This window comes from Fusarium keratoplasticum, chromosome 3 (genome assembly GCF_025433545.1).
Source record: "Fusarium keratoplasticum isolate Fu6.1 chromosome 3, whole genome shotgun sequence".
Lineage (NCBI taxonomy): Eukaryota > Fungi > Ascomycota > Sordariomycetes > Hypocreales > Nectriaceae > Fusarium > Fusarium keratoplasticum.
Window position 1 is genome coordinate 1,190,106 of NC_070531.1, and position 25,922 is coordinate 1,216,027.

General features: G+C 51.6%; 8 protein-coding genes across 8 annotated transcripts; 4 read left to right on the forward strand and 4 right to left on the reverse strand.

Annotated features, from left to right (window-relative positions):
• Window positions 1–163: 163 nt before the first annotated feature.
• NCS57_00376700 (uncharacterized protein) lies at window positions 164–529 on the reverse strand (the record flags this gene model as incomplete). Its single annotated transcript, XM_053053751.1, has 1 exon — window positions 164–529. One exon carries the CDS (start codon window positions 527–529, stop codon window positions 164–166), a length of 366 nt encoding a protein of 121 aa, XP_052915911.1.
• Window positions 530–955: 426 nt separating this feature from the next.
• On the reverse strand, window positions 956–2,884 carry NCS57_00376800 (MFS domain-containing protein; the record flags this gene model as incomplete). Its single annotated transcript, XM_053053752.1, has 7 exons — window positions 956–1,214; window positions 1,268–1,991; window positions 2,048–2,221; window positions 2,280–2,304; window positions 2,363–2,455; window positions 2,507–2,602; window positions 2,654–2,884. The coding sequence occupies 7 exons, from the start codon at window positions 2,882–2,884 to the stop codon at window positions 956–958; spliced, it is 1,602 nt and encodes a 533-aa protein (XP_052915912.1).
• Window positions 2,885–3,557: 673 nt separating this feature from the next.
• On the forward strand, window positions 3,558–4,746 carry NCS57_00376900 (TauD domain-containing protein; the record flags this gene model as incomplete). The annotated part of the gene is made up of 3 exons (XM_053053753.1): window positions 3,558–4,045; window positions 4,108–4,180; window positions 4,237–4,746. 3 exons carry the CDS (start codon window positions 3,558–3,560, stop codon window positions 4,744–4,746), a joined length of 1,071 nt encoding a protein of 356 aa, XP_052915913.1.
• A 107-nt stretch (window positions 4,747–4,853) lies between these two features.
• Window positions 4,854–8,107, reverse strand: NCS57_00377000 (Plasma membrane ATPase; the record flags this gene model as incomplete). The annotated part of the gene is made up of 4 exons (XM_053053754.1): window positions 4,854–6,566; window positions 6,621–7,346; window positions 7,399–7,622; window positions 7,678–8,107. The coding sequence occupies 4 exons, from the start codon at window positions 8,105–8,107 to the stop codon at window positions 4,854–4,856; spliced, it is 3,093 nt and encodes a 1,030-aa protein (XP_052915914.1).
• Window positions 8,108–10,661: 2,554 nt separating this feature from the next.
• NCS57_00377100 (uncharacterized protein) lies at window positions 10,662–13,847 on the forward strand (the record flags this gene model as incomplete). The annotated part of the gene is made up of 6 exons (XM_053053755.1): window positions 10,662–11,440; window positions 11,497–11,956; window positions 12,010–12,372; window positions 12,618–12,963; window positions 13,016–13,269; window positions 13,317–13,847. The coding sequence occupies 6 exons, from the start codon at window positions 10,662–10,664 to the stop codon at window positions 13,845–13,847; spliced, it is 2,733 nt and encodes a 910-aa protein (XP_052915915.1).
• A 237-nt stretch (window positions 13,848–14,084) lies between these two features.
• NCS57_00377200 (uncharacterized protein) lies at window positions 14,085–16,516 on the reverse strand (the record flags this gene model as incomplete). The annotated part of the gene is made up of 5 exons (XM_053053756.1): window positions 16,053–16,516; window positions 15,436–16,003; window positions 14,874–15,384; window positions 14,711–14,824; window positions 14,085–14,656 (listed from the first exon to the last, which is right to left on the reverse strand). The coding sequence occupies exons 1-5, from the start codon at window positions 16,493–16,495 to the stop codon at window positions 14,085–14,087; spliced, it is 2,208 nt and encodes a 735-aa protein (XP_052915916.1). The 5' UTR covers window positions 16,496–16,516.
• A 1,575-nt stretch (window positions 16,517–18,091) lies between these two features.
• On the forward strand, window positions 18,092–19,171 carry NCS57_00377300 (NAD(P)-bd-dom domain-containing protein; the record flags this gene model as incomplete). The annotated part of the gene is made up of 2 exons (XM_053053757.1): window positions 18,092–18,163; window positions 18,212–19,171. 2 exons carry the CDS (start codon window positions 18,092–18,094, stop codon window positions 19,169–19,171), a joined length of 1,032 nt encoding a protein of 343 aa, XP_052915917.1.
• Window positions 19,172–23,156: 3,985 nt separating this feature from the next.
• Window positions 23,157–24,852, forward strand: NCS57_00377400 (uncharacterized protein; the record flags this gene model as incomplete). Its single annotated transcript, XM_053053758.1, has 3 exons — window positions 23,157–23,922; window positions 23,976–24,428; window positions 24,479–24,852. 3 exons carry the CDS (start codon window positions 23,157–23,159, stop codon window positions 24,850–24,852), a joined length of 1,593 nt encoding a protein of 530 aa, XP_052915918.1.
• Window positions 24,853–25,922: the final 1,070 nt, after the last annotated feature.

Sequence of the window (25,922 nt, forward strand, 5' to 3'; positions counted from 1 at the left end):
AAGCGTTGCGCGAGGATATGTCGTTGCATGGACGTTGAAGTAGCGGCTTGAATGGGGAGAACCCTAGTCTTCTTAACCCTGCTCATTACACCCACGCGACTGAAACAACAATGATGCAGATGCTGTGCCCTTTCCCCCATTCCAAAACGCAAAACTCTCGCATTTAGAGACCAAGAAGAACGAGACCGAGCGAGACGGCAGCAGGAGCCATTTGCACGTAGTAAATGCGAGGGTTAGCCGTCGCGCCTCCAAAAGCCCCAGCAGTGACGACGCAGCCAAGGAAGAAGGTCGAGAGTTGAGTCGCAAACTCCTGGTTTGGGTGGAGGAGCGACCAGAAGAGCCCAGCAGAGAGGAAACCGTTGTAGAGGCCTTGGCTGGCGGCGAGGCTCTTTGTCTGCTCGGCGAACTCCTTTGTGAGTCCGAATGTCTTGCGTCCGCGGGGTCCTGTCCAGAGGAACATCTCGAGGACGAGGATGTAGCTGTGTAGGCCGCCGATAAGGCCGGTGGCGACGTTTCCGATGATGCCCATTTTGAGAGAGATGGTTGGATTATCCGGGGAAGATTATAAATGTCTTGGAAGGTGAATTGAGGTGAGTGTGCGGTGAGAGAGATGTTGGCTTGAAGCCTGAGACATAGTTTCACGATAGAATACTAGGATAAAGCGGATGAATAATTATGCGAAAGGGAAATACGAGAGATACTAGACCATTTTTGAGACTCGGACATGGGCATGTGAAAAAACAAGACAAGTCAACCTTGCTTCCTTCGGAGTCGCCGAGGTTGGGCATTTGACCGACGATGAGTGGCGGCCGCCGGATTTGGCTGTGATTTGAAAGCCTTGGCAAGATGGGCGATAGGACTAGGAACCGTGTAAGTCAATTGTGCGTCTCCAGCAGAGAGAATGAGTGGCTGCCCAGCCCAGCAGTTATATACATAGTATCTTGCACCTCTACTTCTAATACGCAAATCGAAAGTCGAGCCGCTTGTTTCCATCGATCTCTCTGGCTTCCTTGTCCGTCTGGTACTCAATCTTTTGCTCAGGCGTCATCTGATCCCACTCTGCCTCCTTCTTCTTGTTCAGGCGGATGAGGTGCTGGCGCTGCACGAGGAAGACGACGACAGAGAGCGACAGGATCGAGATGCACACCTTGTTGCCGTTCTTGTAGTAGGGTGAGTCCCAGGACCGGTAGATCTGGCTGCCTATAACGCTTCCGCTGTTTGTTTGTCAGGACTTATTCTGGTCGAAGGGAATGAGGAGGTGGCTTACATTTGCACGATAACGTTGTAGGTCGCTGCGGCTACTGCTCTCTTCTTCACATCGAATGAGTTTTCAGAGATCCAGGAGCTGACGAGAGGGTGGAAGTAGGGGTAGCCCGAGATCATGGTGATGATGGTGAAACGTCCCCATTCGCGGCCCTCATCTGGGAGCGTAAGAAGCGCAGTGAAGAGAGGAAGCGACCAAATCTCCCCAAAAAGGCAATGGAAGGATCGCTCGTTGAAGTACTCTGAACTGTACGCTAACGCCAGCATGGTGATGATCTGGAGGGCCGCCGACGGCGCAGTGAGGAGGTTGCTAGCCAAGGTGCTGAAGTTGCCGACACGCTTGAGCGTCAAAGTCAGATAAGCCGTAACAGGAGTCGCGGGGATATAAGCGACAAGACCGATAAAGTACAACCCCCAGAGCGAAGGGTCAGTCCACGCCGCCTTGATATCTGCGAAGGTGGCAGGCTCAGTCAGCGCCGTGAGGCCCTTTGCAGGGTCATCGCGGAGGATGCGGTTGATCATGATGACCTCTTCGCGCTCCGTGTACCAAGAGTTGCGCCAGATGAGAGTCTTTGTGCCTGTAGGGCTGGTGGGGAGGTAGGCCATTGAAGCGAGGCCGATGACGACGGTGAGGAGACCCTCGAGGAGGAGAAGCCAAAACCAGCCGGGGCGACCGCCGACGCCTCGCATTTCGAGGAAGCCGGCAGCCAGCAGGGCAGAGATGACTCCTGTTGAGATATGTGAGTACTGGCTGATGCTTGTGTTGAGGGGAAGAAGCTCTTACTTGCAATGTTGAGGGTGCTCCAGAATGCAGCAAGTCGAATGGACAACTCCTTTGAAGTATAGAAATACGTCGCCATGAGGATGACACCGGGGATGAAACCGCCCTCAAAGAGACCGATGAATGCTCGAGAGATGTAAAAGCCGGTTCTGCCTGTCATGAAGGCTTGAAAAGTTGCTATGTGGTTGTTAATAACGAAACGATTGGGGTTGGGTGAGGGAGAGTGAAGACATACAGACCAACCCCCAGCATACCATCAGCTACAATTTTCAGTTAGTTTTCTGAGTTTTGTTATCCAAGAGAACGAAGTGGACATACTGTTGGCAGGACACGCTTGAAGCCAAATCTCTTGGTGAGGAACTGCACAGGGAACTCGGCAGAGAGGAAGCATAGCAGCTGAATGGTTGTGCCCTGAAGCGGAATCAGCGAGAGACCCCAAAAATAATGTACGTTTATACTCACATTGTTGTAGTCATCTGTAGTCAAACCGAGGTCGGTCAAGAGGTCATCTGCAAGAGCATTGCCAAGGTTTCCACGATCAAGTTGAAGACCAAAGAACTGTAGCTCGTGTAAGTGCCCATTCCCGACGAGGACCAAAGACGAACTTACCATCAGACACAGCCAAGTGAGAAGACGCAGATCCGTCTTTCGCACAGCCCTCTTCTCTTCTTCCGGAGTCCATGTGGCTGACGGGTCCCATCGGTGACCACCCTCGTAGGTATCATGGGGAGGGAGAGCCGAGTGAAGCTCTTGTCTGCCGACTCCGACCTGGGTTTTGGCGATATCCACCGAGGAGCGCTCCGCTACTGTAGGGCTTGCTTCGATATCTGCAGTGCCCATGTTGGATGCGGGTGTAATCGGTAATCAATTGGCAACTGGCAATGGATCGAATGCACTGAAACGATGCTGAGATGATTGTCGCTGATGATGGAACACAACTTGGGGTTCTCGTCAACATATATACTCTTTGCCCATGGCCTCTTGTCTACCGAAAGAAGCTCCGCGGCGACATCCCAGTGAACGGGCGTGGCACGACCGCGCACGCCATAGATGGATATGGAGCCAATTCTGGCAATGGTTCATGGCCCATCCCAAGGGCCCCGGCCAAAGGTGCTACATGTACCTCACGCAAGAGGTCTTCCCTACACTGAAGAATAGTAGCATCAATACAGCGCCTTGCAGAGGTCCCCCTCTAGCGTCATCTCACCTACTGCTTCGGGTTGGTGTGGGGATGGCTTCTCCTCTCCGAGATTTTCTCCGCCATGCCCAAAGCTCCTCGCATGCCATTCCTAGTCCCGATGTCGTCTTTGCCGCGCGCCGTGATTCGACACTGTCGCTCGACATTTAACGGTCCGGGGATAGCCTGGCCGGTCCTTGTACTTGGTACCAAGTATCACGGAAGATCGCTCCGATTTTGATATAGCCTCAGCATTTGCCATTCAATTGCACGACTTTGTTCCTTCATTTCTATGCTTTTTCTTGTTCATTAAAATTGGTACACAAATATTGCATCATGCCTTCTGCCGCACCTTCACAAGCAGATGCCACCCTGGGCGACCACATCCTCGGTGGTCACCCAGAAAGTCGGCCTCGGATCTCGCAGCCATTGGCTTACACGGGAAGCCTTGACAACATCCAACAACTCGACGTCACTCCCGTAATTGGTCGTGAATACACTGGACTCCAAATCCGTGACCTGTTGCGATGGGACGAGAGGCTCATCCGTGACCTCGCTGCCACCATTTCGCAGCGTGGAGTTGTATTCCTCAAGAACCAAGATGTGACCCCCGAAGAGATGAAGGATTTCATGCTTCGTCTCACTGAAGTCGCTGGGTGTCCTGCCAGCTCTGGGCTGCATATTCATCCTTTGACAGAGGAGGGTAGTGAGCTTGGTGATCAGATCAGTGTCATCTCAAGCGAGAAGCAGAAGAAGGGAGGCGGTTTGACGCATCAATTGAGTGATGTGAGTCGGTTTGCTAGTGCTGGCTGGCATAGTGATATGTAAGTCCACCGCATGCATCTTGAAATCATGACATGATGGAATGATACTAACCCGAGGATAGCACCTTTGAAAAGGTCCCGTCAGACTATGCCATGCTCAAAATCCACACACTACCAGCCACCGGTGGTGATACGGTACGTTGCTCGGGTCACTCAAGTCAAACAAGTGCAACCACTAATGAGATTCTTAGCTCTGGGCCTCTGGCTACGAGATCTACGACCGGCTATCGCCGCCAATGAAGCAGTTCCTCGAAGGACTGACTGCAACCCACGACGCATCCTTCTTCCATGATGAAGCTGCCCGCCTTGGCAACCCTCTACGCAAGGGCATCCGTGGTTCTCCTCTGAACCAGGGCGAAAACCTTTCTGCCGTACACCCCCTCGTCAGAACGAACCCAGTCACAGGCTGGAAGTCAGTGTACGTCAACAAGGGCTTCACCAAGCGTATCAACGGCCTCTCCAAAGATGAGAGCGACACGCTGCTGAGCTACCTGTTCAACCTCGTCACGCAGAATCACGATGCCCAGGTGAGATATCGATGGAGCAAGAATGACTGCGCCATTTGGGATAATAGGTCGACGCTGCACTGCGCTACGTACGACTACGATGCGGCTCGGGCTGGTGACCGGGTTTGCAGTCTGGGTGAAGCGCCATATCTTGATACTACGAGCAAGGGACGTAAGGAAGCATTGGGAATTTAACAAAGTATATTAACTAAAAGATATGAGAGAAATGATGTTTGAGTTATGAATTACCTATGCCGAGCTAACCAGATGTGAATAAGAGCAGTAGAATCGTGTGCGTGCGTCTAAATATCGTCCTCCTCATCACCAGCCTTTTCGACGAGGAGATATCTGCTCTTGCCCGTCTTTTCATCCATCTCATGCTCAACAGCCAGCTTCTGCAAATGCCCGATGATGTTCTCGATGGCCGTGTCCTTCTTGCTGCGGTTCTTGCGGCCGAGATTGTCGAGCCAGGAGATCTTGTTCAGGAGATAGTACGCGATGGCAATGATGACAGTGACACCAAATGAGTACAGCCAGATGATGACAACGGTGACGATGTCTACCCATCCATTGCTGCTCTGGTTGAAGTGGTCCCTGGGAGTAGTCACTTCTCCGTTGCCGGAGAGCCAGCCGAATAGGGTGAAGATGGTGGCGATGACGTCTACGCCAAAGATGGCTCCGACGAGCTGCCAGGATGGCCAGGTCTTGCCTCCTCGCGTGACAAAGATAAGCCAATTCTCAGTAAGTGCCACCTCGAGGAATAGAATTTCCTGGACTGAGCCAAAGTTCTGGACGATGCCGCCGCTGGGGAGGAACATGGATCCGCGAATGACCCAAGTGCCTATGGCGAGCAGGATGCCCAGAATGACACTCACGACCCAGATCTTGGGGAGCTGCCACTCGACTGGGCGCGGTTCCCAGTGAGCATTGTCGTAGGCTACTGCGACCGTGGCCAAGTCTGCAAATAGGGCGAGGAAGACGATAAGTTCGACGCGGATAGTCTCGTTGATGATGATCATAGAGAGCGTGAGGTAGATCTCGAGGTGCAGGCACAGCGCGATACGGTACTGGATATATGCCTTCATGCGCTGGAAGATCTGACGAGCCGTCTTGATGGCCAGAACGATGGTGCTTAAGCCAGGGGCCAGAAACACGATGTCGGCGGCGGCCTGGGCAGCTTCAGAGGCACCCTCAACGGCGATTCCACAGTCTGCCTTCTTCAAGGATGGGGCATCATTAACGCCATCGCCTGTCATGGCTGTGAGATGACCTCGCTGTTGCAACATCTCAACGACAGTGTACTTGTGCTCCGGGTATACTTCTGCGAAGCCATCGGCACGCTCGACAAAGTCGTGCTGTACACTGCCAGCCAAGCCGCCGTGAATGAGTCGCTCCGAGTTGTACACCTTTGTGCCCAGCGACAGCATCTTGCAGGTCTCCTTGGCGATGGCAATGGCATCTCCCGTCAGCATCTTAACCGGGACGCCGAGATGTCCAGCCTCGATGATGGTCTGCGCCGTATCTTCACGCGGAGGATCAAACATGGAGAGTAAACCGAGGAGAATCCAGTCGCCATCATTCTTCTTGTACGCGACTCCAAGGGAGCGGAATCCGCGACGAGCAAACTCTTGAGCCTTTTCTCTGTACAAGTTGCCGTCTGCTTCTGAGCAGTTTGCCAACCTCAAGATAGCCCTGGGTGCTCCTTTGGCGCAGGTGAACCGGTCACTGCCCAAACGGCACACGGTGGTGATTCGCTTGGAGACTGGGTCAAAGGGCGTGAAGGACTCGGTTACCCAGCCCTGCTGCAGGATCTCACGGGCCTGAGGATATCTCTTCAATGTCAAGATGGTGACCTTGTCGATAGGGTCTAGCGTCTTGAGGTTGTGAGAGGATGCTAGAGCTGCGACGGCCATCATCCAGTTGACATCCTGGCCTTCAGAGACAAAGGGGTCACGGATGCTGAGCTTGTTGGCAGTCAACGTGCCGGTCTTGTCTGAGCAGAGGATATCGACACCCTATTGTGACTTGTTAGTTCATGTAATTATGTGATAAGGAAGTCTGAGACTCACAGCAAGCGACTCAATGGCTGTCAGCTTCTGCACAATAGCCTTTTGCTTGGCCAGATAGGCAGCGCCCACGGCAAGAGTAGTGGTCGTGACGACGGGCAGACCGACAGGTACACCGATGATGAGCAGCACCAAGGCGTAGTGAAGGAGATTCTGCGATCCGGGGTTTGCGATTCTGATGTGATGGAAGAAACCACCGATCCAGGCGGCGAGGATCCAAAACATGACGAGAACCAGGAGGGAAGTGCCAATGTTGTTCATGACGGCCTTGAAATGGCCCTGGTCCTTTGCGCCTTGTACTAGGTCTGCGGTGCGTCCGACGAAGGACTCTCTGGCTGTGTGAGTTACGATGCTGTATGCCTTGCCGCGCTTGCAACCTGTGGTATAGTAGACCATGTCACCCAGGTACTTCTCAACAGCAAGAGACTCGCCAGTGATGGCAGACTGATCGATGGCAACGAGTGGACGACTGCGGTACCCAAGTTCCTGAGGTTGGTAGTCGCCATCGCGCTCTTTCCCATTTGTATCACCCCCTTTGACTTCGGTGTTTTGGCTGTGTTCGTGCTCTTGATCTTGATCTTCGTCTCCCTCTGCCTCGTCCGACTCTTCGCTGCGGTCGAGCTTGTCTTCGGCTCTGAGACGCTTGTACACCTCAAAGTCTTCTGGCCGGGTGTAGTCGCATAGGAGACGCGCATCAGCGGCGACGGTACCACCTTCTTGGACAATGAGCTGGCCAACCTGTTAGACATGGTTCTCGGTTAAAGGGGGAGGTGTGTCTTACAATATCTCCAGGTACTAGCTCACGCGCCGGGATTTCTTGCTCATTGCTATCTCTCACAACTGTGCATCGCATAGCAATGTCTCCCTTGAGACTAGCTACGACATCGGCGGCCTGTTTCTCCTGGTAGAATCCGACAAAGGCGTTGAGGAAGAGGATTCCCAGGATGACTCCAAAGTCGACCCAGTCCCCGAGACCAACAGCCAGCAGCGCAGCAACCTCCATGACTATTTGGCTTCTTGTTAGCGATCCCGTTTTTATGTATAGAGAGTAGTAACTCACCATAAAGAATTGGACCCGTGAAGAAGCCCAAAAACTTGACGAACATGTTCTCTTTCTCGGCCGTCAACTCGTTCCATCCAGCTCTCTTCCTCCTGATGTCAACCTCCGAAGACGCAATGCCAGTGGTCATATCGGTTTCGAGCCAAGACTCTGGTATCCCCTGTTTAACAGGAGCAGTTTCTTCGGCATCGACACCTCCAAACTGCCACCATCGCTTCTTGCGACTCTTGCCGGTAGTGTCTTCCTCTGTCGCGCTGCGGCGTCGCTCATCGCGGTAGACGCTGATGTAGCGGTCCAGAGCTGGGTACTCGCCGAGGTCTTCCACGCCTGGGACGTAGACGCTGCCGATGCGGCCTCGAGACTGGCGTCTGGCACCAGCCTCGAGATCGCCTTCGCCAGCCTTCTTTTTGCGGTGGAATAGACCAACCATGGCTGATGCACTTTTGCTACTTCAATTGATCTTACAATAAGCTGTATGTATTCTACAGGATGTGCTGCAGATATCTCTTGTTTCTGCCCACGGCGGGACTTTGCTATTTATTGCCTGCACACCAGAATTGGCCTTCACCCATTTGGATGAGTGACGATCATAACTGTAACCACCCGTAGATGCCGCTCCCCCTCCTTGACAGCCGGTAGAGCATCCGTCCTATGGCATGCGAGCGGTTTCAATCCCGGCCGAGTTATCCGGACGCCTTGCAAAAGCTTCAACGGGATGTGCCAGCGGCTGAAAGATTCCATAACCTTTCCAAGACCAAGGTTATCGGACCCTGGACCGGCCGGGAAGCTGATAGACGCAGTAACAAGACAATGCACAGTAAACCGGATTGCTCTCGTGATTCCTCGGCTCTCCTCCCCGAGATGCCATTGCAGCGTTTCAACTCCCACGGGAGCAGCCAACAGAGTTCATGGGTTGGGGTTGTGAATGGCCGACTCAAGTCTGGCATCCGTCAGAACCGAAAAAGCCGCCCTTCTTTATCCCTCTCGCCACGGATATGCGGCACAACTGGTGGTCTCATCATTATGACTTTCCGTCCACCCTTCTGAAGATTCTCGACCATCCGGACACGCTCATCATGGCGTCACTGCTACACCATCATTGATATGTCACTAGTTTCGTGCAGATACCCTTGCAGCGGGATTTCTTTTGCATGTCAACTGACACCCTTTTGTACCCTGAAATCGTCGCCCCTATTGGCTGGCACTTCACTGGAGGCGTTGCCACAAAGTGATTGAAGCCGGCCGATAGGAGTTTCGAGGCAAACAAGCATTTCTTGGCATCTGATACCCGTCTCCCGCATTTGTGAAACCAGGATTGTCGCCCGCCAAGTTGACACAAAAGCTGCTCTCAAAGGGTTCAATCTTCCAATGCCCCATGTTCTTCTATCGTGATTAGTTATGAGAACAGCCGTGAAAGAAGCCGAGAGGGGAAGACACCCTTGCTTCTACTCTCGTCACCCGATTGATTGCCAAAAGCACTTCAGATACAACGCAAAAATCCCTCTAGAAATTGCAATACTCGGCCATTCGGCATTCCTTATTCTTATACCCTCCTTGTTCCCGTAGCTCGATACCACCACGACTGACAGGTGCGCCTCCTCACTATGCCGCTGTCACGCGGTCCATGGATGTCGCATCGGTGTTGTGGAAAGGCTGGGGGAATAGTGATGTAAGAAACATACTGTTGCCCATCAACTCGATTGTTGCCAACTATATTTGCCGTACTTTCTGCTCTTTTGGGAGCAACCCCTCGAGAGCCGCCTGTTCCGGGACTCGAGCATGATCTGTTGCACCCAGTTATCGTCAAGCTGGTGAATCTTGTTAGAACAATGGAGGGGGTGATAACAAGTTCCTATGGAGGGACGCATGGGTTAATAGTTTAAATAATGAAGATTCCTAATTGCTCATATTGGCTGTTGGGCTTGTGATGTTGATCGTGATAGCAATTCCTCATGGCCTTTCCTAGCCCACCCACATACCAAGAAGTGTCCCGTCATGGACCAAGAGTACAATTACCAACAAGCGAGTTGATATCTCTCATACTAGATGGTCGTTCCATCTATCCAGCTGGGAGCGCTCTCCCTCGCTATGAGTTGAGTGCCTCGCCTCGTGGGGCAACATCCTCAGTCTTGTCGATCAAGAAACTCCGTTATCGGCTGTCGAGGAACAATGGACAAGGAAGACTTCGCTTTCGGCTGGACGACCTGTATACCTGTCGAGATACTTCATTCCGCTTACACACGCGAAGGCACATTGCCATTAATGGGAATACAAGGGACAGTCGCACATACAGCCATGTCAAGCTCCGTCCTGGGATTACTGGCTGGTCCTCCTGTAGCGCTGCAGGCCACCTTGGTTCTGTTCGAGGGCGAAAGAACAAGCAGATGAAATGGAAGGACGATACCGGACGTACTATAGCTGTGGAAGAGGAGGCCATGCTGATGGAGAGTGGAGTGTTGATGTCCACGCCAAGTCTCAGACTACTGCAAGTATTAAGCGATAGAGACTTGGACCTCATTGTGACCTGTTGGGCTGCACGTCTTTGGAAGGAAGCCAAAAGGGAGTGGAAGAGATATATACCCTGGGCAAGAGGTGAAGCCAAACCTGTTCCCTTCTGGCATGGCTGTATACACTGATTGACCTCGACAGTCGCGAATTGGAAGCCGAATATTGCTGCTTACATGTCCGCTCCGTGTCCACCATACTCTTCTTTCCCCGACCGAGGCTATAGCGACGATGAATTTAGCTGCGAGGCGCTACTGAGCTGCCGAAGCTTGAGTGGAGCAAATCCGGGGTAGACGCCGAAGGCGAGCTCATCACCTGCAATCACGTCATCGAGGAGGATGCGGTCCAAGGTACCGGCAGCTTGGGAAGGCTTCTCGGAGGATTCTTCATTTGCTGATTACTTTCCAATACCAGAAATCATCCTCTCACAAGCCGATCCTCCATCCATTCCTGTCGTGGTTTGATGACTCCCCGGAGCCATGTCCCCACATCCGGATGCCGCTCCGAGTCCAGCTCCGAATCAGCCTCCGAAAACAACTCCGAACACCTCAGCATCGCGCCAGAAACTTGCAAGGAGAGCCTGCGACTCATGCAAGATCCGAAAGATTCGATGCTCAGAGACACCCCCCTGCACGGGGTGTGCAGCCTCGGGGATAGAGTGTACCTTTAACCGCCTACAAGCTACTCGCGGTCCTCGAGGGCTTCGAGCAAAGACCCTTGACAAGATTGAGCGGAGACGTCGAGGCAAAGTTGATATTAAGTGTGTAGATCGCAGTGGGGAGAATGGGGACAGAGAACAACAAACTGATGAGATAACCTGCGTGGTTGACGTGCTTGACGTTTACGCTGAACGACTGTTCCCTATCTGGCCTATCTGCGATGCTGCTGACCTGCGCAACAAGATAAAGGAGAACCCTAGCAGAGATGATTCAGCAAGATTACTGGCAAATGCAGTAGCCTTGGCCACCATTGCCCAGCTGAGACTGGAAACTGCATGGCAGCCCAGCGTGGACAAGGTAGAAACCAGTGGGCTGAATCAGACACTCGATCTCCTTGACAGCCTTCGCATCTCATTCTTCTTACACATATACCACGAGAACGCTTCACCTGGAGGCACCAAGTCGCTTGTGTATCTGCGCGAGGCCATCACACAGGCTCAAATCCTTCGGCTTGATCGCGAATCAACGTACGCATCGCTCTACGAAGCAGACCAGCATGTGTCGCGACGAGTTCTCTGGCTGCTGTTTGTCACGGAAAGGTGCGCCAAATAAAGTTAGTTACCACACGATATCCTCTACTGACAACCTATCTCAGAGGCGTCGCGCTCCTTCACAAACTTCCCATCGTGTTGAAGCCCAACATCCTGTTCCCATGGTTTGGCGGAGCCGACGACCAGGCCGAGGTCCTGCCCGCCTTTCTAAAACTGGTTCATCTATTCTGGGTATTCGATCAATCCGGAATCTTTGAGATTTTGCGAAATGCAGACACAGACTCGGACATTCCTAGCATGGCGTCCGTGGCTCAGAGCTGTCTGGAGCTCCTCCAACAGAAGCTCCTTGACTCGGTCGACAACGACGACTGGGGCCCTGTCAATCAAGTTCAGCGTGCAGACATGTTTGTTACTCGACAGTGGATGCGTGCTGTTCTTTGGAGGGCGTCTTTGCGCTTTGGGATTGTCATTCCGGGCATGAATCCGATTGACATTGCAAAGGACTTTTTGAGCCTGGTCTCTGAGCTTCCAAAGGCTGCACTTGAGTCTCACGGTCCAACTCTGGTAAGCAGTTGTCTGCTCTTGATCCAAGGCAATGCATCACTAACACAGAGCAGGAGTTCAAGACGTTTGAGATCGCTACGGCGGTGATAGATGCAATGGCCAGCAATCATTCAGCCATTCCAATTGATCAACCAGGGCCAATCTTACACCGCCTGCGAGACATTTTATCCTCTTGTCGAGGAGGTAATCGGACTCTCTTGTCGCTTCTCACGATGAAGATGGACGCCGTGTCTGGGTCGGGGCTTATGCTTGAGACTCCGAACGACGATGCCATTGTCTTCCAGATGAACACCCAATCTGGATTTGACACCGCTGAACTCTTGGCGAACCAGTCAAACATTTCTATGCCTACGTATCAATTCATGGAGGAACAGGCGTCCCAGATTTGTTGGCCGCCGCTAGACCTGGGATATCTCGTCCGTTCACCGTCTCCGCTGACTCGGATGCTGCTGGAATCGATGCCCAGGGACGTCTCAGAGGAGGATCAAACACTCTCAAGCTAACAAAATATCTCACTAGGGCTGCGCGATGACACCTTTTGGAGGATTTCTTGCGTCATTTTACCCCGGTCGCTCGGTGTGACTCCATCCCCGCCTTCACAGAATTACTCCGAGAATTTCTCCGTCCTCTTGTCCCTGTGTATATGGGTTGACTTGAGCAGCTTTTGATCAAAGATCTTGAAGGAAGCATAGCACTTTTGGACATTCCTCATCTGCCGTCAACATCCTTCACAATGGCTTGGGCTGAACCTCGAAACACGGGCATGATCTACCGCCGTCTCGGCCGGTCTGGGCTACATGTTTCTGCCATCAGTCTCGGCGGTTGGATGACCTATGGAGGTTATGCTCAAGATGAACAGGCTTTTGCTTGCATGAAGAAGGCCTACGACCTGGGAGTCAACTTCTTCGATACGGCCGAGAACTACACCGCTGGCGAGTCGGAGGTTGTCATGGGCAAGGCTATCAAGCATTTTGGGTGGAAGAGAAGTGACCTGGTTATCAGCACAAGTAAGCGACCTTCTTCTACCATCAACCAATTGGTATACTAATAGTATTAAAGAGATCAACTGGGGCGCCGTCAATGGAGAGATCCTGGTCAACAACCACGGTCTTTCGAGGAAGCACATCATCGAGGGCTTGGAGGCTTCACTCTCCCGTCTTCAACTAAAATATGTCGACATTGTCTATGCGCATCGACCTGACAGATTGACCCCCATGGAAGAGACTGTGAGGGCCTTCAATTTTGTAATTGATCAGGGCATGGCTCTATACTGGGGCACCTCTGAATGGAGTCCCGATGAGATTGCAGAGGCTGTAAGCACTCCCCAGCAAGCTCCTCAGTACAATAACTAACAGACTAGGTTGGCATTGCCCGCGACCTGAGGATGATTGCCCCTATCGTGGAACAGCCCCAGTACAACATACTCGTACGCGACAAGGTCGAAGGCCAGTTCCAGCGTCTGTATGAGCGTGTCGGTCTCGGCCTCACCACCTTTAGCCCCATCAAGATGGGTCTCCTCTCGGGCAAGTACAACGACGTCGTCGACGGCCAACCGCCCAAGGACTCACGATTCGGAGCGAGCAAGGACGGGTTTGCCGACTTTATGCGCGGTCGCATGGGAAGCGACGACTGGAAGGAGGAGATCGAAAAGGTCAAGCAACTGAAGCCCATCGCGGATAAGTTGGGTGTCAGCCAGAGCCAGCTCGCCGTTGCGTGGTGTCTGAAGAACCCCAACGTGAGCAGCGTCATCACGGGGGCGAGTCGGCCGGAGCAGCTGGAGGAGAATGTGGGAGCTCTCAAGATCCTTGACAAGTTGACCCCAGAGATTCTTGACGAGATTGATGCTGTAACCAAGAACAAGGTCACGCTTGATCCTGCTAGGCAAAGCTAGAGGCAGATGGTTAAATCAATGTTAAAATATCTTTATAATACCGTAAGAGCCTGAGACTCGAAGGGAAAAACTGCTGCCATTTCCTACTAGCCAGCTAAGAAACCAGTAATGTGCTTGCTTTTACAATATCTTGAATAACAAATAAAGGTAAATTAATTCCTTGAACATGCTATAGCTTTTTCAGCCGGTGTCTAAAAATTCTTATTTCATTTACTTGTTGAGCCTTTACAACCGACCTCATTCTTTTCGACGTATCTCCTCAAACAGGGACTCCAAACTCCCAACAGCCGCCTCCTTCGCAACCCGAATAGCAGCCCTAGTTACGTCTTCGGTGCAGTCTCGCTCCTTAAAGGGAATGGGCGCGAGCTCTTCGCTTATCCTATGCGCCATCTTATCCCTAGCGACACTCTCCTCAAAGTCCCTCATGGCCGCCTCTACCTCATTTGAGGTCAAATCGGAACCCTTTCGATCCTGCAATTCACGCATGTAATATCCGATGAGATGAACCCCTATCACCATTCGTATGATCATACTGCTGATTTCCGAGAGAAAGGTTGAGCCGAAGCAGTTACATGCCAGTAGATAGGCTTTGGCCCAGATTTTCGGGGTTCCAGTGCCTTGAAAGATCGAGTCCAGTGTTTTGTGGGAATCTAAGGAGTTCCATGAGGCGATACCCCAGCACTTGGTGGCTTTGCTGTGAAGGATCTCCCAAACCACGTTGAGGCCGACGAGGCAGATGTACGGAAGGTAGGAGACCTTGGTGATCCGCCGCGCTGTCCAGAAGAGGGAGATACTGTTGGAAATTCCATCTATCGATGCTGGTTAGCCAGTTCCCAGCACAATTCACCGTGGCTGACACGTACCTATCAGCTTGGCCCAGTTGTCTCTCTGCTGAGTGGCAACCCAGAGGATTTGAAGATCCCGGCTACGAAGCTGCTGCGTCATCTTCTGAACCAGGGCTTGGGAGCCCATAGCGTCTGCATCAAGTGTCAATATGTGATAACCTGCTTAATGAGACTGCTTTACCTGTGGTGGTATACTTGGGCATCCATTCTTCCATGTCCACAAGCGCTACACGACAGATAGAGAATCTAGGGTTATCCCCTACGATGCTCTTCAGCCGTCCCTCCAGATTGGTCTTGAAACACTCGTAGGCCTTTTCCTCTGCGCTTTGCATATCCAACAGTTTGTACTTCCTTTGGATCTGCTCGACGAAAACATCGTACTTGGTGAAGATGACAAAGATGGGGATCTCGCCTGTGTTGACGAGCTGGCCGGTGAGGAATTTCTCGTCGATGGCCTGTATTGGTTGTTCCGAGGCACATGAAATGACGTACCATATGCAATGTATCTGGCTTGCAAGATTTCCCAACTGATTCGACGAGATGTACTCGACCGTCTCCTTAATCGTGTCGTCAGCCCCTGCTTCGAAGCCTCCAGAGTCGCGCAGCTCGAGATGGTCGTTGACTCCTGGATAAGTCAACGGGTCTTGAATCCTATCGGCCGACGTCCGCTGGCCATGAAGTTCATCCGAGCCCTATAATTCATCAGTTGGCTTATACACAAAACTGATGGCTGTTTCTGTCACCTCGTATGGAATGCCCAGGATCTTGGAGCAGAGTGTGGACTTGCCCACGCCTGTCTTCCCGATGAGCACCACGCGTAGCCTTGGACACTCCGGGACAAGACTTTCAGCTTCGGCTGATAGTAGGTTCCGGTAGTGCTTCACAGACTCCTCGGCAATGTCGAAAAGTTGGCGAGGAGGTGGTGCAGGTGAAGGTTGGGGAGGAGGCGGTCTTTGCGTCTGCTTCTGTTGCTTGCCATCGCTTGCCGCCTTTTTACTTTTTGACTCTTTGCTTAAACGCCAGGACCTCCTTGAAGTTGTCTTCTTCATCTTGGAGTCGTCGTTGATTGACGAGACGCTGGCCGATGAGCTCAACACTTTGGTGTCTGAAGATTGAGAGGATGAAACGTCCTCACTCAGACTCTTACCAAGATGCTCGCCGAACTCAATCAATTGTCTCGGTACCGTGTGCTGCTCCATGTCCAAGCCAATAGCCTCAAGGCCGGCAGCAATATTTTCAGTGGCGAGAGGTCTTGCGGTCCGCTCTGACATCGGACTAGGCTCGAAGAACCCACCTCGAAGTAGTTGTTGCCTGTGTCAACATTAGCATTCCCTTCCTAAGGAGCGAAAAGGGGACACACGTATGGAGAATGAGCATCAGGGCGCTTGTCTGCCGATGTAGCAGATCGCTCCACCGCTGCACCTGATCATCATGCCAAAGAAGCCGAGCCTTTGCGGTCTTGGAGAGGTCCTTGTCCTTCCCCCTCGCAGCATCCTCATCTAGGACCTCGGAGATCTCCAGCTCCAGCTCTCTGATGATGGCTCGCCCTGCCTCCACGGCGTCTTGAATTTGAAGCTGCGCCTCGCCGGTTGTCATCGCCAAGGAGTTGCTGCTATCAGCATCCTGCAGCACGCGCCGGATGTTTTCAACGGCGTAGTAGAAACCCCGTACCTGAGCCTTGAGGGCATTAAGGGAGGCAGACGAGGTCTCGAACCGCTGAATCAGCCCGTCGAGGCGGTTCACAGCCTTGAGGGCAATGCCGGAGATTCCGACGCAGGAGGCTACCAGGCCCGTCACCTCCATTCTCTCGGGCTTAGGCTGACTGTGTGCAATAGGAATGGATTTGCGGTCTGCGTTTTAGAGAGAGGGAACGTTGGAATGGCCGACTGCAGAGTCTTTAAGAGGCTATCTTGACCCGCCTCAGACTCAAAAACACGCAGGGAGCCTCGCTTGGCTGTGCAGAGAACCGAGAATGCTGCGGTAGAGGCTGAGCTTCTGGTTCCTTAATTTCATTGGCTCTGCGACTGAAATCAGGCCGGCATCACCTGTCGTGGCTGAGGCGGAGCTTCTTGGCAAGATTGTTCTTCATATCAGGTTATATTGATTCGGCTCTGACGATCGCCAATTTTCCCTATTTTGCCTAACACAATATATTTTCTCAATTCGTGCCCCGTTCTGCTTGTCGCAGGTTCACATTGGTTGCGGTACAAAATCCGGTCTGGCTAGAGGGGAAATCGCCTGCAGCTCGGACTCGGCAAGATTGATTGATTGATTTGGTGTCCTACCCCGCCGGTGTCGATATTTCAAAGTGGCTATCCTGTAATAGGATACATAGATCAGACTCGCCCTCGAGGTTGAGTATAGGAGGTCAGTAAAATTAAACTATATGCATAGCCTCTGGAGAGTATCTCTAAGCGCATTAAACAGTCCGAGTTCACTCCTCTAGGAAAATCGTACAACAGCTCTAGCTAACAGGCTGGGAGTTTTAGCATGGATGGGAAGTGTCTAGAAGATATTTTCTGTGAGTGCAGGCTGGTGATAAACACGCTCCGTGGTTGACCAAGACCCCGGAGTGATATAAGAAAGACTTGAGAGAATGGGGACAGCGAGAGTGGGTGTAGAAACTAAGATACTGATTAGAACAGATAAATAGTTAAAAGAGATGATAGGACTTTAGTTCAGAGGATGCCACGGTTTTACAACACAAGGAGGGCGAAAATTCCATGTCTCATCGTGGCTGTCAGAGGCCACTGCCGAGTGACGGATAACCTATTGTTCGGCAGATTACGACAATTCGACATGCATATGAAAGCCTGAGAACATCACACTCACCTCACTAATGCCATTAAAAAATAGCTCTTGACGTAGCTGGAGCCTCGAGCGTCGGTTATTCGGGGGCGAGATATCATGATTCACCACTTAAAACCCGGCCATTAGCAAACTCCGAAGGACGAGGCTTAAAAGCGAGAATCAGGCTACACGGGCATCTCGCTCTTTCGGTCTCTGACGAATTTCCAATCAACTAACACGTTCGCGCCAAGTCGATGCGTGTTTCCCATCGCTTTCCTAGCCGTTTGTCGTATTCAGAGGTCGTTGATTGGGCGTCTCCGGCTGCATGTGGAGAACCGCCGGCCGAGCGATTACCCAATCCGGTAATTCTCAGCCCGCTCCGAGTCCGATGTATTCGAGGGTCGAGAGAGCCTCAATGGCGATTAACTATCTATCTCCGAGACATTGAAACGGGGTTTTGGGCCAGGTTGACATATAAAGATGCTCTTGGGCTCTGTATTGCAGGGGAAATCACCAGCATCAATACAATACACAGACCAGTAACCTCGTGCTCACATCACCAAGACCTCATCTTCACTTTCACAAAATCTTGAATCTTGTTTAAACACCATGGCCCAGAAGTACGCCAAGGATCAGCCTGAGGGCTTCACCAACCGCATCGAGAGAGTCGCTATTGTTGGAGTGAGTGATCCTACCTGTCCAAAAAGCACCAACATCTAACAAGTTTAGGCCGGTGGTTCTGTTGGTCAATATCTGGCTAGGGCACTGTTGAATACCGGAAAGCACACAGTCACCGCCATCACTCGTGAAGGCAGCACTAGCAAGATTCCTGAAGGTGCTAAATCCGTCATCGTCGACTACGAAAACGAGGACTCTATTGTTGCCGCCCTCAAGGGCCAGCAATTCCTCGCCATCTCCATGTCCGTCACCGCTGCCCCTGGCACTCAGGAAAAGATCATTGCTGCCGCTGCAAAGGCCGGCGTTCCTTGGGTCATGCCCAACTGCTACGGCACCGACTTCACCAATAAGTCGCTCGCAGAGGAGAACATGACTGGCCAGTCAGTTCTACCAGGCATCAAGGCCATTGAGGATGCTGGTGTGTCATCCTGGATCGCCATGGGTTGCTCTTACTGGTATGAGTTCTCCATTGCCCAGGGCCCGCAGTGGTATGGCTTCGATTTTAGCGGCAACCAAAAGAAGGTGACCTTTTACGACGACGGCAAGACGCAGATCAACACCTCGACCTGGCTTCAGTGCGGTCGAGCTATTGCCGCTCTTCTAAGCCTCAAGGAGCTACCTGAAGACGAAAGCGACAAGTCACCAAGCATCTCCCAGTGGCGAAACAAGCCCATGTGGATCTCCAGTTTTCTCATCTCCCAGCGAGAAATGCTCGACAGCATCCAACGCGTGACGGGCACCACGGACAAGGACTGGGAGATTGAGTATGAGGGCTCTCACGAACGCTGGAGTCGGGCGATGGACATGCTGAAGAAGGGTGACCGAAGGGGCTGGGCGATGGGCATGTACGCCAGGACATTTTACCCCAACGGTGACGGCAACATTGAGGCCAAGTATGGTCTTGCGAACGATGTGCTTGGACTTCCCAAGGAAGATTTGGATGAGGCTACCAAGAGGGCGCTCAAGATGGTTGATTCCAGCTACAACTATTTTACAAACAGGAGCAAGTAAAAATAAAGAGGGTCGTTGAGTCAGGGAGCAGTTAGAATGAACTCGGAAGATAGTTGCGAATGGAATTGGTAGCCACATCTTGCCAACCACACTCCCTCGGTGAATGCGATGATAGACTTGGATAGTACTGACAAAAAGGAAGGACTTGATTCCTTCTGAATCGTGATTCCGCCCGGGCTCGAACCGGGGACCTTCTCGGTGTTAACGAGATGCCATGACCAGCTAGACCACGGAACCGAGGCTATCTTGTTGGATGGAAACCTGCTGAGCGTATGGGGGTCATCTCCTCTGTAGATGGAGCCAAGGGAGTAGAAAAAAAAGGAGACTCGATGGTGGAGTTGTGATTTTTAGGGCATGGTGGGTTGTGATGAGGTGCAAAAAGAGTGGTTCCGCCCGGGATCGAACCGGGGACCTTCTCGGTGTTAACGAGATGCCATAACCAACTAGACCACGGAACCTGAGTTGGCGAGATGAAATCTCTGGTGCTTGCTGGGAGGGCCGCTTCTAGGAGCGTCTATGGTTTGGCAAGTTTTCTGAATGAGCTCTGTATAACACTCGTAGTTGCTACCAGGAGAGAGAGATGGAAGAAGGGAACAGAAAAGGTTAAATGGTGAGTTTCGCCCTGCTTCTTGAGGATGCACTGCAATGGTTCCAAGTTTAGGAGGCCTGGTACAAGGGTGTAGATATCATATTGACATTCTCGCAGGATATGAATTTGTTCTAACACCATACATACCACAGTGAAGCTTCAATAACCATTTCATTCAGAGATATCAGGATATCAACTAGGAGAGACGACTTGAATACTGTTCCAGTAGTTTACCGGCGCCATCGTGAATGCTATCCTTGCCTTCACCATCACCCATTTGGCGCTTAGACTCAGGTTCAGGGTCGGGCTGAGGGAGACGGATCAAGAAGGAAACTATGCGACAGATTGCGTCTGCCGTCGGCCTCCGCTCACATGGCGTTAAGAATGTTTTCCTCAGCATGCATGCTAATGAGAAAGTCATTTCAGACACAATGGCTGGATCTCCTATCCACCGTTCGGCACATGGCCACTTGACCATGCTGCAGTAAAATGATATGAGTTTGATAATAAAGAAATACATACAACGATTGAGAGAAAAGCAGTGAGTATATTGTAAAGATTAGGATGCTAGAATCTTTTGTTTGTTTAATTTAATTTATCATCCTCCACATATAATGTCCTTAAACCTTTGGGCTACCGCTCTTTTCATCCTAACCTGCCTCCGAAGTCTTACTCACCAAGTGGAACTGCCAAAAAGCAGATAGTGAGCTTCCAGAGTATAAATGAGAAATGATGTTCTAAGAAGATCCATGAGGACGGACCCCAGCAGAACTTTTCCAAGAGGTGGTTGCCTGGGTGGGCCACCACCCAGAGATTCTGTGAGTAGGTATCGGGTAGGAGTTCTTGAGAGGGATGCCGAAAACTGGCAGAAAGGGTCAAAAATAGGCGGCCTTAGTGACAAGAGAACTGAAACTATTAACTTCTCTTATTTGCATGCGTTATTTGGTTTGCGATATGACCTTCGATGTTGTAAATATCAGAGCAAACTTTTCACCCACGAAGTTGTGTGGACCCATGAGAAAGTGATGCTGCGTGCTTTTAAATAGCAGTTCCTTATTTACTATATTCGCTCCTATCTATTCAAATGGGTTCTTTTATCCAGCCCTTGCACTGGTTCTATATTTTCTTATCTGCCTTCCTATCGTGGATGGTTGGTTTTATCAGGATCGAGGACGCCACCCGCCGCCGAGGCTCAAGGATCCGTCGGGATGGCCTGCGGCATCATCTCTTGGCGTGCTTGGCGATGCGCCCTAGCGTCTGGTAGCAGAGCCTCAAATTTATTGATTGACGTCGCGGGAACAGAATGTAATGTAAGTCATCGTGTCTGGCTCTGAATTTGGTCTGAAAACCAAGTTTGAAGAATGATTATCCCATCCTCTCGCCTGATGTCACACCCTGCTCAGCTCAAATAGGGAGTGCCACTTCAAATGGCGTCTAAATAGACGAGCGCTATTAGTCGTAATATTGAATCGTCAAGTTGTTTGAAATTTCCAGAAAACCCGACGTCCCGTTCAACTTCCACGTCCCTCAGCTCCCTTCGGCTCTCTCGGCGTTCATTAAGATCGGCATCCCTTCCGACCTATCCTCGGCCAACCTTCGCCAAGGCTTTAAACCATCGTCGTTCCACTATCTCATCATGGCCGGAGCGCGCTCATATCCCTCCCGGTGCTCTCACCTTGCGTTCGTCAACGGGCATCCTCCGACGTCGCCAATACTCACCCCAGAACAAACCATGGCTGAATCGAGCAATCCATTACTCAACAGAAATCCACCGGACACAGAGATGAATTCCTGGAGACCTTGGGGAAGAGCACACGGGGTCGCGGGGGACATCGCGGAGTAGCCCATGGGCGAGAATCTCGCTGTTGAGCCAGTTCAGCGGATTCCAAACGTAACAGAAACCACTGAATCAGGGGTTCGTCTCCAGTAGTTTGGACGAGTCTCGACACGGTCACCTGGGGTCCGTGGAGTTTTTTCTCTGAAGGTGAGATGTTGCCACCGAGACCCTCTTTAATGGAACGGAGTCGCCGCTGGGCGAGCTAGGCATAGCCGGTCGATGCCGGTCCTCGTGGCACAGAGCCGCGCCTAGATAGAGCTAGGCAGTCTGCTACAACTGCCAGCGGGCGCTGATATGTCCCGGTTCGACCGGATCAGCTGCGTCATTTGACTCGAGCAGTCGGTTAAGTCGGATGCCTATGGGCGGGGGGGGTTTATGCACAGGCCAGTATAAGCCCATGGCCGTTTATTACCATGAGCAATAACCAAGAGTAACATCTTTTCGGAGCCGTAGCCAGATCTCGTGTTTGCATAGGGAGCCAAGACCGGGGTTCGGTGGAGAGCTTTTTTCCTGGGGCTCCAACCTCTCTCGAGCAATGGGATTGATATTGTCTATCTCCAGGGGACAGACACCATCTGCTGCTTAGGCCATTGAGGTATTTTTGACCCCCATGGGGCCGATTAGACTTATTTTGCCTCGTCTCCTGATGTATTGTCTGCTAGTCCGCGCCTTGTGTGTCCCCAAGGGCGTCTCGTGTCTAGCCGTACTTCCGAATTGCGCGCGCGCGGTCTGCACTATCTATCGCGTCTGACCATAACGTCGTGGCCGATTGAAGCATTGACCATGTTTCAAGCTGATTTGGAAGGGAATTGAGGACAGAGCTGATGTGAGAAGGACGCACATGGCAAGGAGTTGGTGTACCGAACACATCTGCATATGCATGTCGCTTTCGGCACTTGGTTGATTCCCATGCCACCATCATCGACTAGAGACGTACTGAACAGTAATTACAGTCCCTTTAAGCTTACAATAAAAACTTCAAATGGCCAAATTCTCCATCAAATCAAATCCATCCGCTTACTGAACCTCCATTGACGTGCTCCCGTTGACAGCATCACCCACCCCCAACACGAGACAGCCTCTCGTCCTATCACACGATGGCGTGAGGTGGGATGTTCCCCTGTCCGTCTCTTCTAGAAGCCCAAAGGAATCGAATGGCCTGCATGAGCCGCGGCTATTCCTGCAGGGTCGTTGGCAGCCGCAATCCCTCTCTCGAAAAAAGCGTTCTAGAACGGAAACAGATTAATCGCCTCCCGGCCCGGGGCAAAATACCCACAACGTCATTCTCCTATGGGGCACGCTTTCGGGCGTAGCATGGGAAAAAGCTTGTTACGCAACCACATTACTGAGTCTCCATGATACTACTCCCCTCTACTAAGGAGCTGGGGGACTGGGGACTACTATTCCAACAAGGGGAGTGATCCTCCGTTAACGGAACTCGTTAGTGAGACTTGGGAACATTTTTAAAATGCCCGACCGCCCCAGTGCTAGTTTTCTTTTTTCCCCCTTCTACTTCACTCTTGTATTTTGTTTCACAGCAATTGTCGACAATATCCATCATGGAGGAGCAACAGAACCACGCGGACAAGAATGTCCACTTTGACGACTCGGCCGCCCTCGAGCAGCTTGGCCACAAGCAAGAGCTGCAGAGAAATTTCTCAAAGGTTTCTCTGCTGGGTCTTGCCTTTGCCATTCTCAACACCTGGACCGCCCTGTCCGCCTCCATCAGTCTCGCCCTCCCCTCTGGTGGACCTAGCGCCGTCATCTGGGGATTGATGGTCGCCGGTATCTGCAACCTTTGTCTCGCCGCTCCTTTGGCCGAATTCCTCTCTGCCTATCCTACAGCTGGTGGACAATATCACTGGAGTGCTCTTATCAGTTGGCCCAGATGGTCTAGAGGCATCAGCTATGTGACCGGCTGGATCAACGCTGCTGGCTATGTCATCCTCACTGCCACCGCGCCCCTTCTCGGAAGCACCTTTGTTATCGACACCATCTCGTTCATGCATCCGACCTACGAGCCCAAGGCCTGGCATCAGTTCCTCATCTACCTCGGTTTCACCTTCATCGCCCTCTTCATCAACGCCTTTGCCAACCGCCTCCTCCCACTGTTCAACAAGGCTGCGTTCCTGTGGAGTATCTCTGGTTTCGTCATCATCAGCATTACGGTCCTTGCCTGTGCCTCTCCCAACTACCAGAGCGGTGGCTTCGTCTACGGCAAGTTCATCAATGAGGTTGGCTGGCCCGATGGTCTATCTTGGCTCCTTGGACTTCTTCAGGGCGCTTTTGCTCTTACTGGATTCGATGCCGCGGCTCACATGATTGGTACGTGCCGGTTTTCGTATTTATTCCTCACAGCTCTTGCTAACCCTTCACAGAGGAGATCCCCAACGCGCGAAAGGAAGGCCCCCGCATCATGATCTGGTGCATTCTCATCGGCATGGCCTCCGGTTTCATCTTCCTCTCCTGCCTTCTCTTCGTCCTCAAGGATGTCCAGACCGTCATCGAGTCTCCCGCCGGCGCTCTCCTCCAGATCTACTTCGATGCCACCAACAGCAAGGCCGGAAGCGTTTGCCTCATCGTCTTCTCTATTGTCTGCATGGTCTTCACTGCCACCGCCATCATGACCACTAGCGCCCGAATGACCTATGCCTTTGCCCGAGACCGCGGTCTGCCCTTCAGCAGCGTTTGGGCTGTTGTTCACCCCACCCTCGACGTGCCCCTCAACGCCCTTCTCTGGACCACTGCCTGGGTTATCATCTTTGGTCTGATTCTCCTGGGAAGCTCCAGTGCTTTCAACGCCATTACCGCCGCTTCCGTCGTTGCTCTTGGTTAGTTTGCCTTTTCTCATCATTTTGTTGCTGCTGCTAACATTCAATAGGTGTCACTTACGCTATCCCTCCCTTCATCCACCTCTGCCGCGGTGGAAACATGCTTCCCGAGGACCGACCTTTCAAACTCAGCACCCCCGTCAGATGGGTCTGCAGCTTGGTCGGTATTGCTTGGGCCATCCTCACCACCGTCCTCTTCGTCTTCCCCCCCGAGCTCCCCGTCACCGCAACCAACATGAACTACTGTATCGCTGCCTTTGGCATCATCCTGCTCATCGCTGTTGTCACCTGGATCATCGACGGAAGGAAGAACTATAAGGGTCCCCTCATCGAGATGAACCAAGACGGTGCTACTCTGGAGGGAGCCTCCATGGCCGATACGACTTGCACTTCCAATGCTGAGGATGATATGAAAGGTCATTAAGCCATAGAATAGATCTACGATTAGAAATCGTATTTTAGACTTGGCGAGCCTTTGATTTTAGATTCTGTTTTAAAGTTAGATAAAAATACATTTAAACCATTACATTCATATACAACCGCAACAAGACAATCGTTCAGCAGTGTCAATTTCTTTCAGCTGTGTGGCTGTTAATGCCCCGGTCCTTGTATTGGTTGCCACTTGACTCGGCTATGCTTTTCATCCGTAGCATACGACATGTGACATTATGGCCTTGTCAATCCGGCTATTTGGTCAGATATCTCTATCAGACATATAAATAATATCGTTCAGAACTCAGGAAGTAGCATTCCTTAGATTAATTCGACAATACCTGGTAGTAGAACTTTGATTTGATGGTGAAATGACTTGGCATAGGTCGGGGCATGTCTGGATGTGACTTTAACTTGATATGTTCTACCACTGTCCTCTAAGTGAGAATATCTGATGAGTACTTAGAGCAGACCAAGATAATTACATGTGTTAATAGAGGTTTGTTAGCATGGCCGCCAGTACTCTTTGCTAATAACAGTAAGACTTCTGTTTTCAAAAGAGGGTCTGAGGGAAGGCAATAACAAGCGAATTCATATCTCACGCTGGCATTGGAATCTGATGCCATAAACACTATAACGAGGAACAAGTAGCCTGTAACTGCAGGGTTGGCGGGACTTGGCACTCAGACTGGAGACGTTGCCGATGCTCAACTCCGGGGTTAGTGACTTGACCCTTGCTTTTCACTCCCGATTGGCCAACCCTCTACCCACCTTTAATCCGGCCTTGGCTTCACAAGGAGGATGCAAACCCACCAATTTTCCGAGCCAACTGAGATCATGTCGAGTGTCTCTGACTTGACATTGGATGGTAGAGTGTTTCGACACTCGATAAAGATGCCTGACCAGGTCACTCAGCGTCGTTGGCATCCCGCATCCTCCGGAGAAAAGGTGGAAACTGTCATGGGAACTTTAATATATATAGGGGTAGAGAGACAACTGTGAGAGTGTACTTGGTCTCTCGGCTCTTTGTTACTTCTTGCTCCGACTTTGCGCTCATCTACC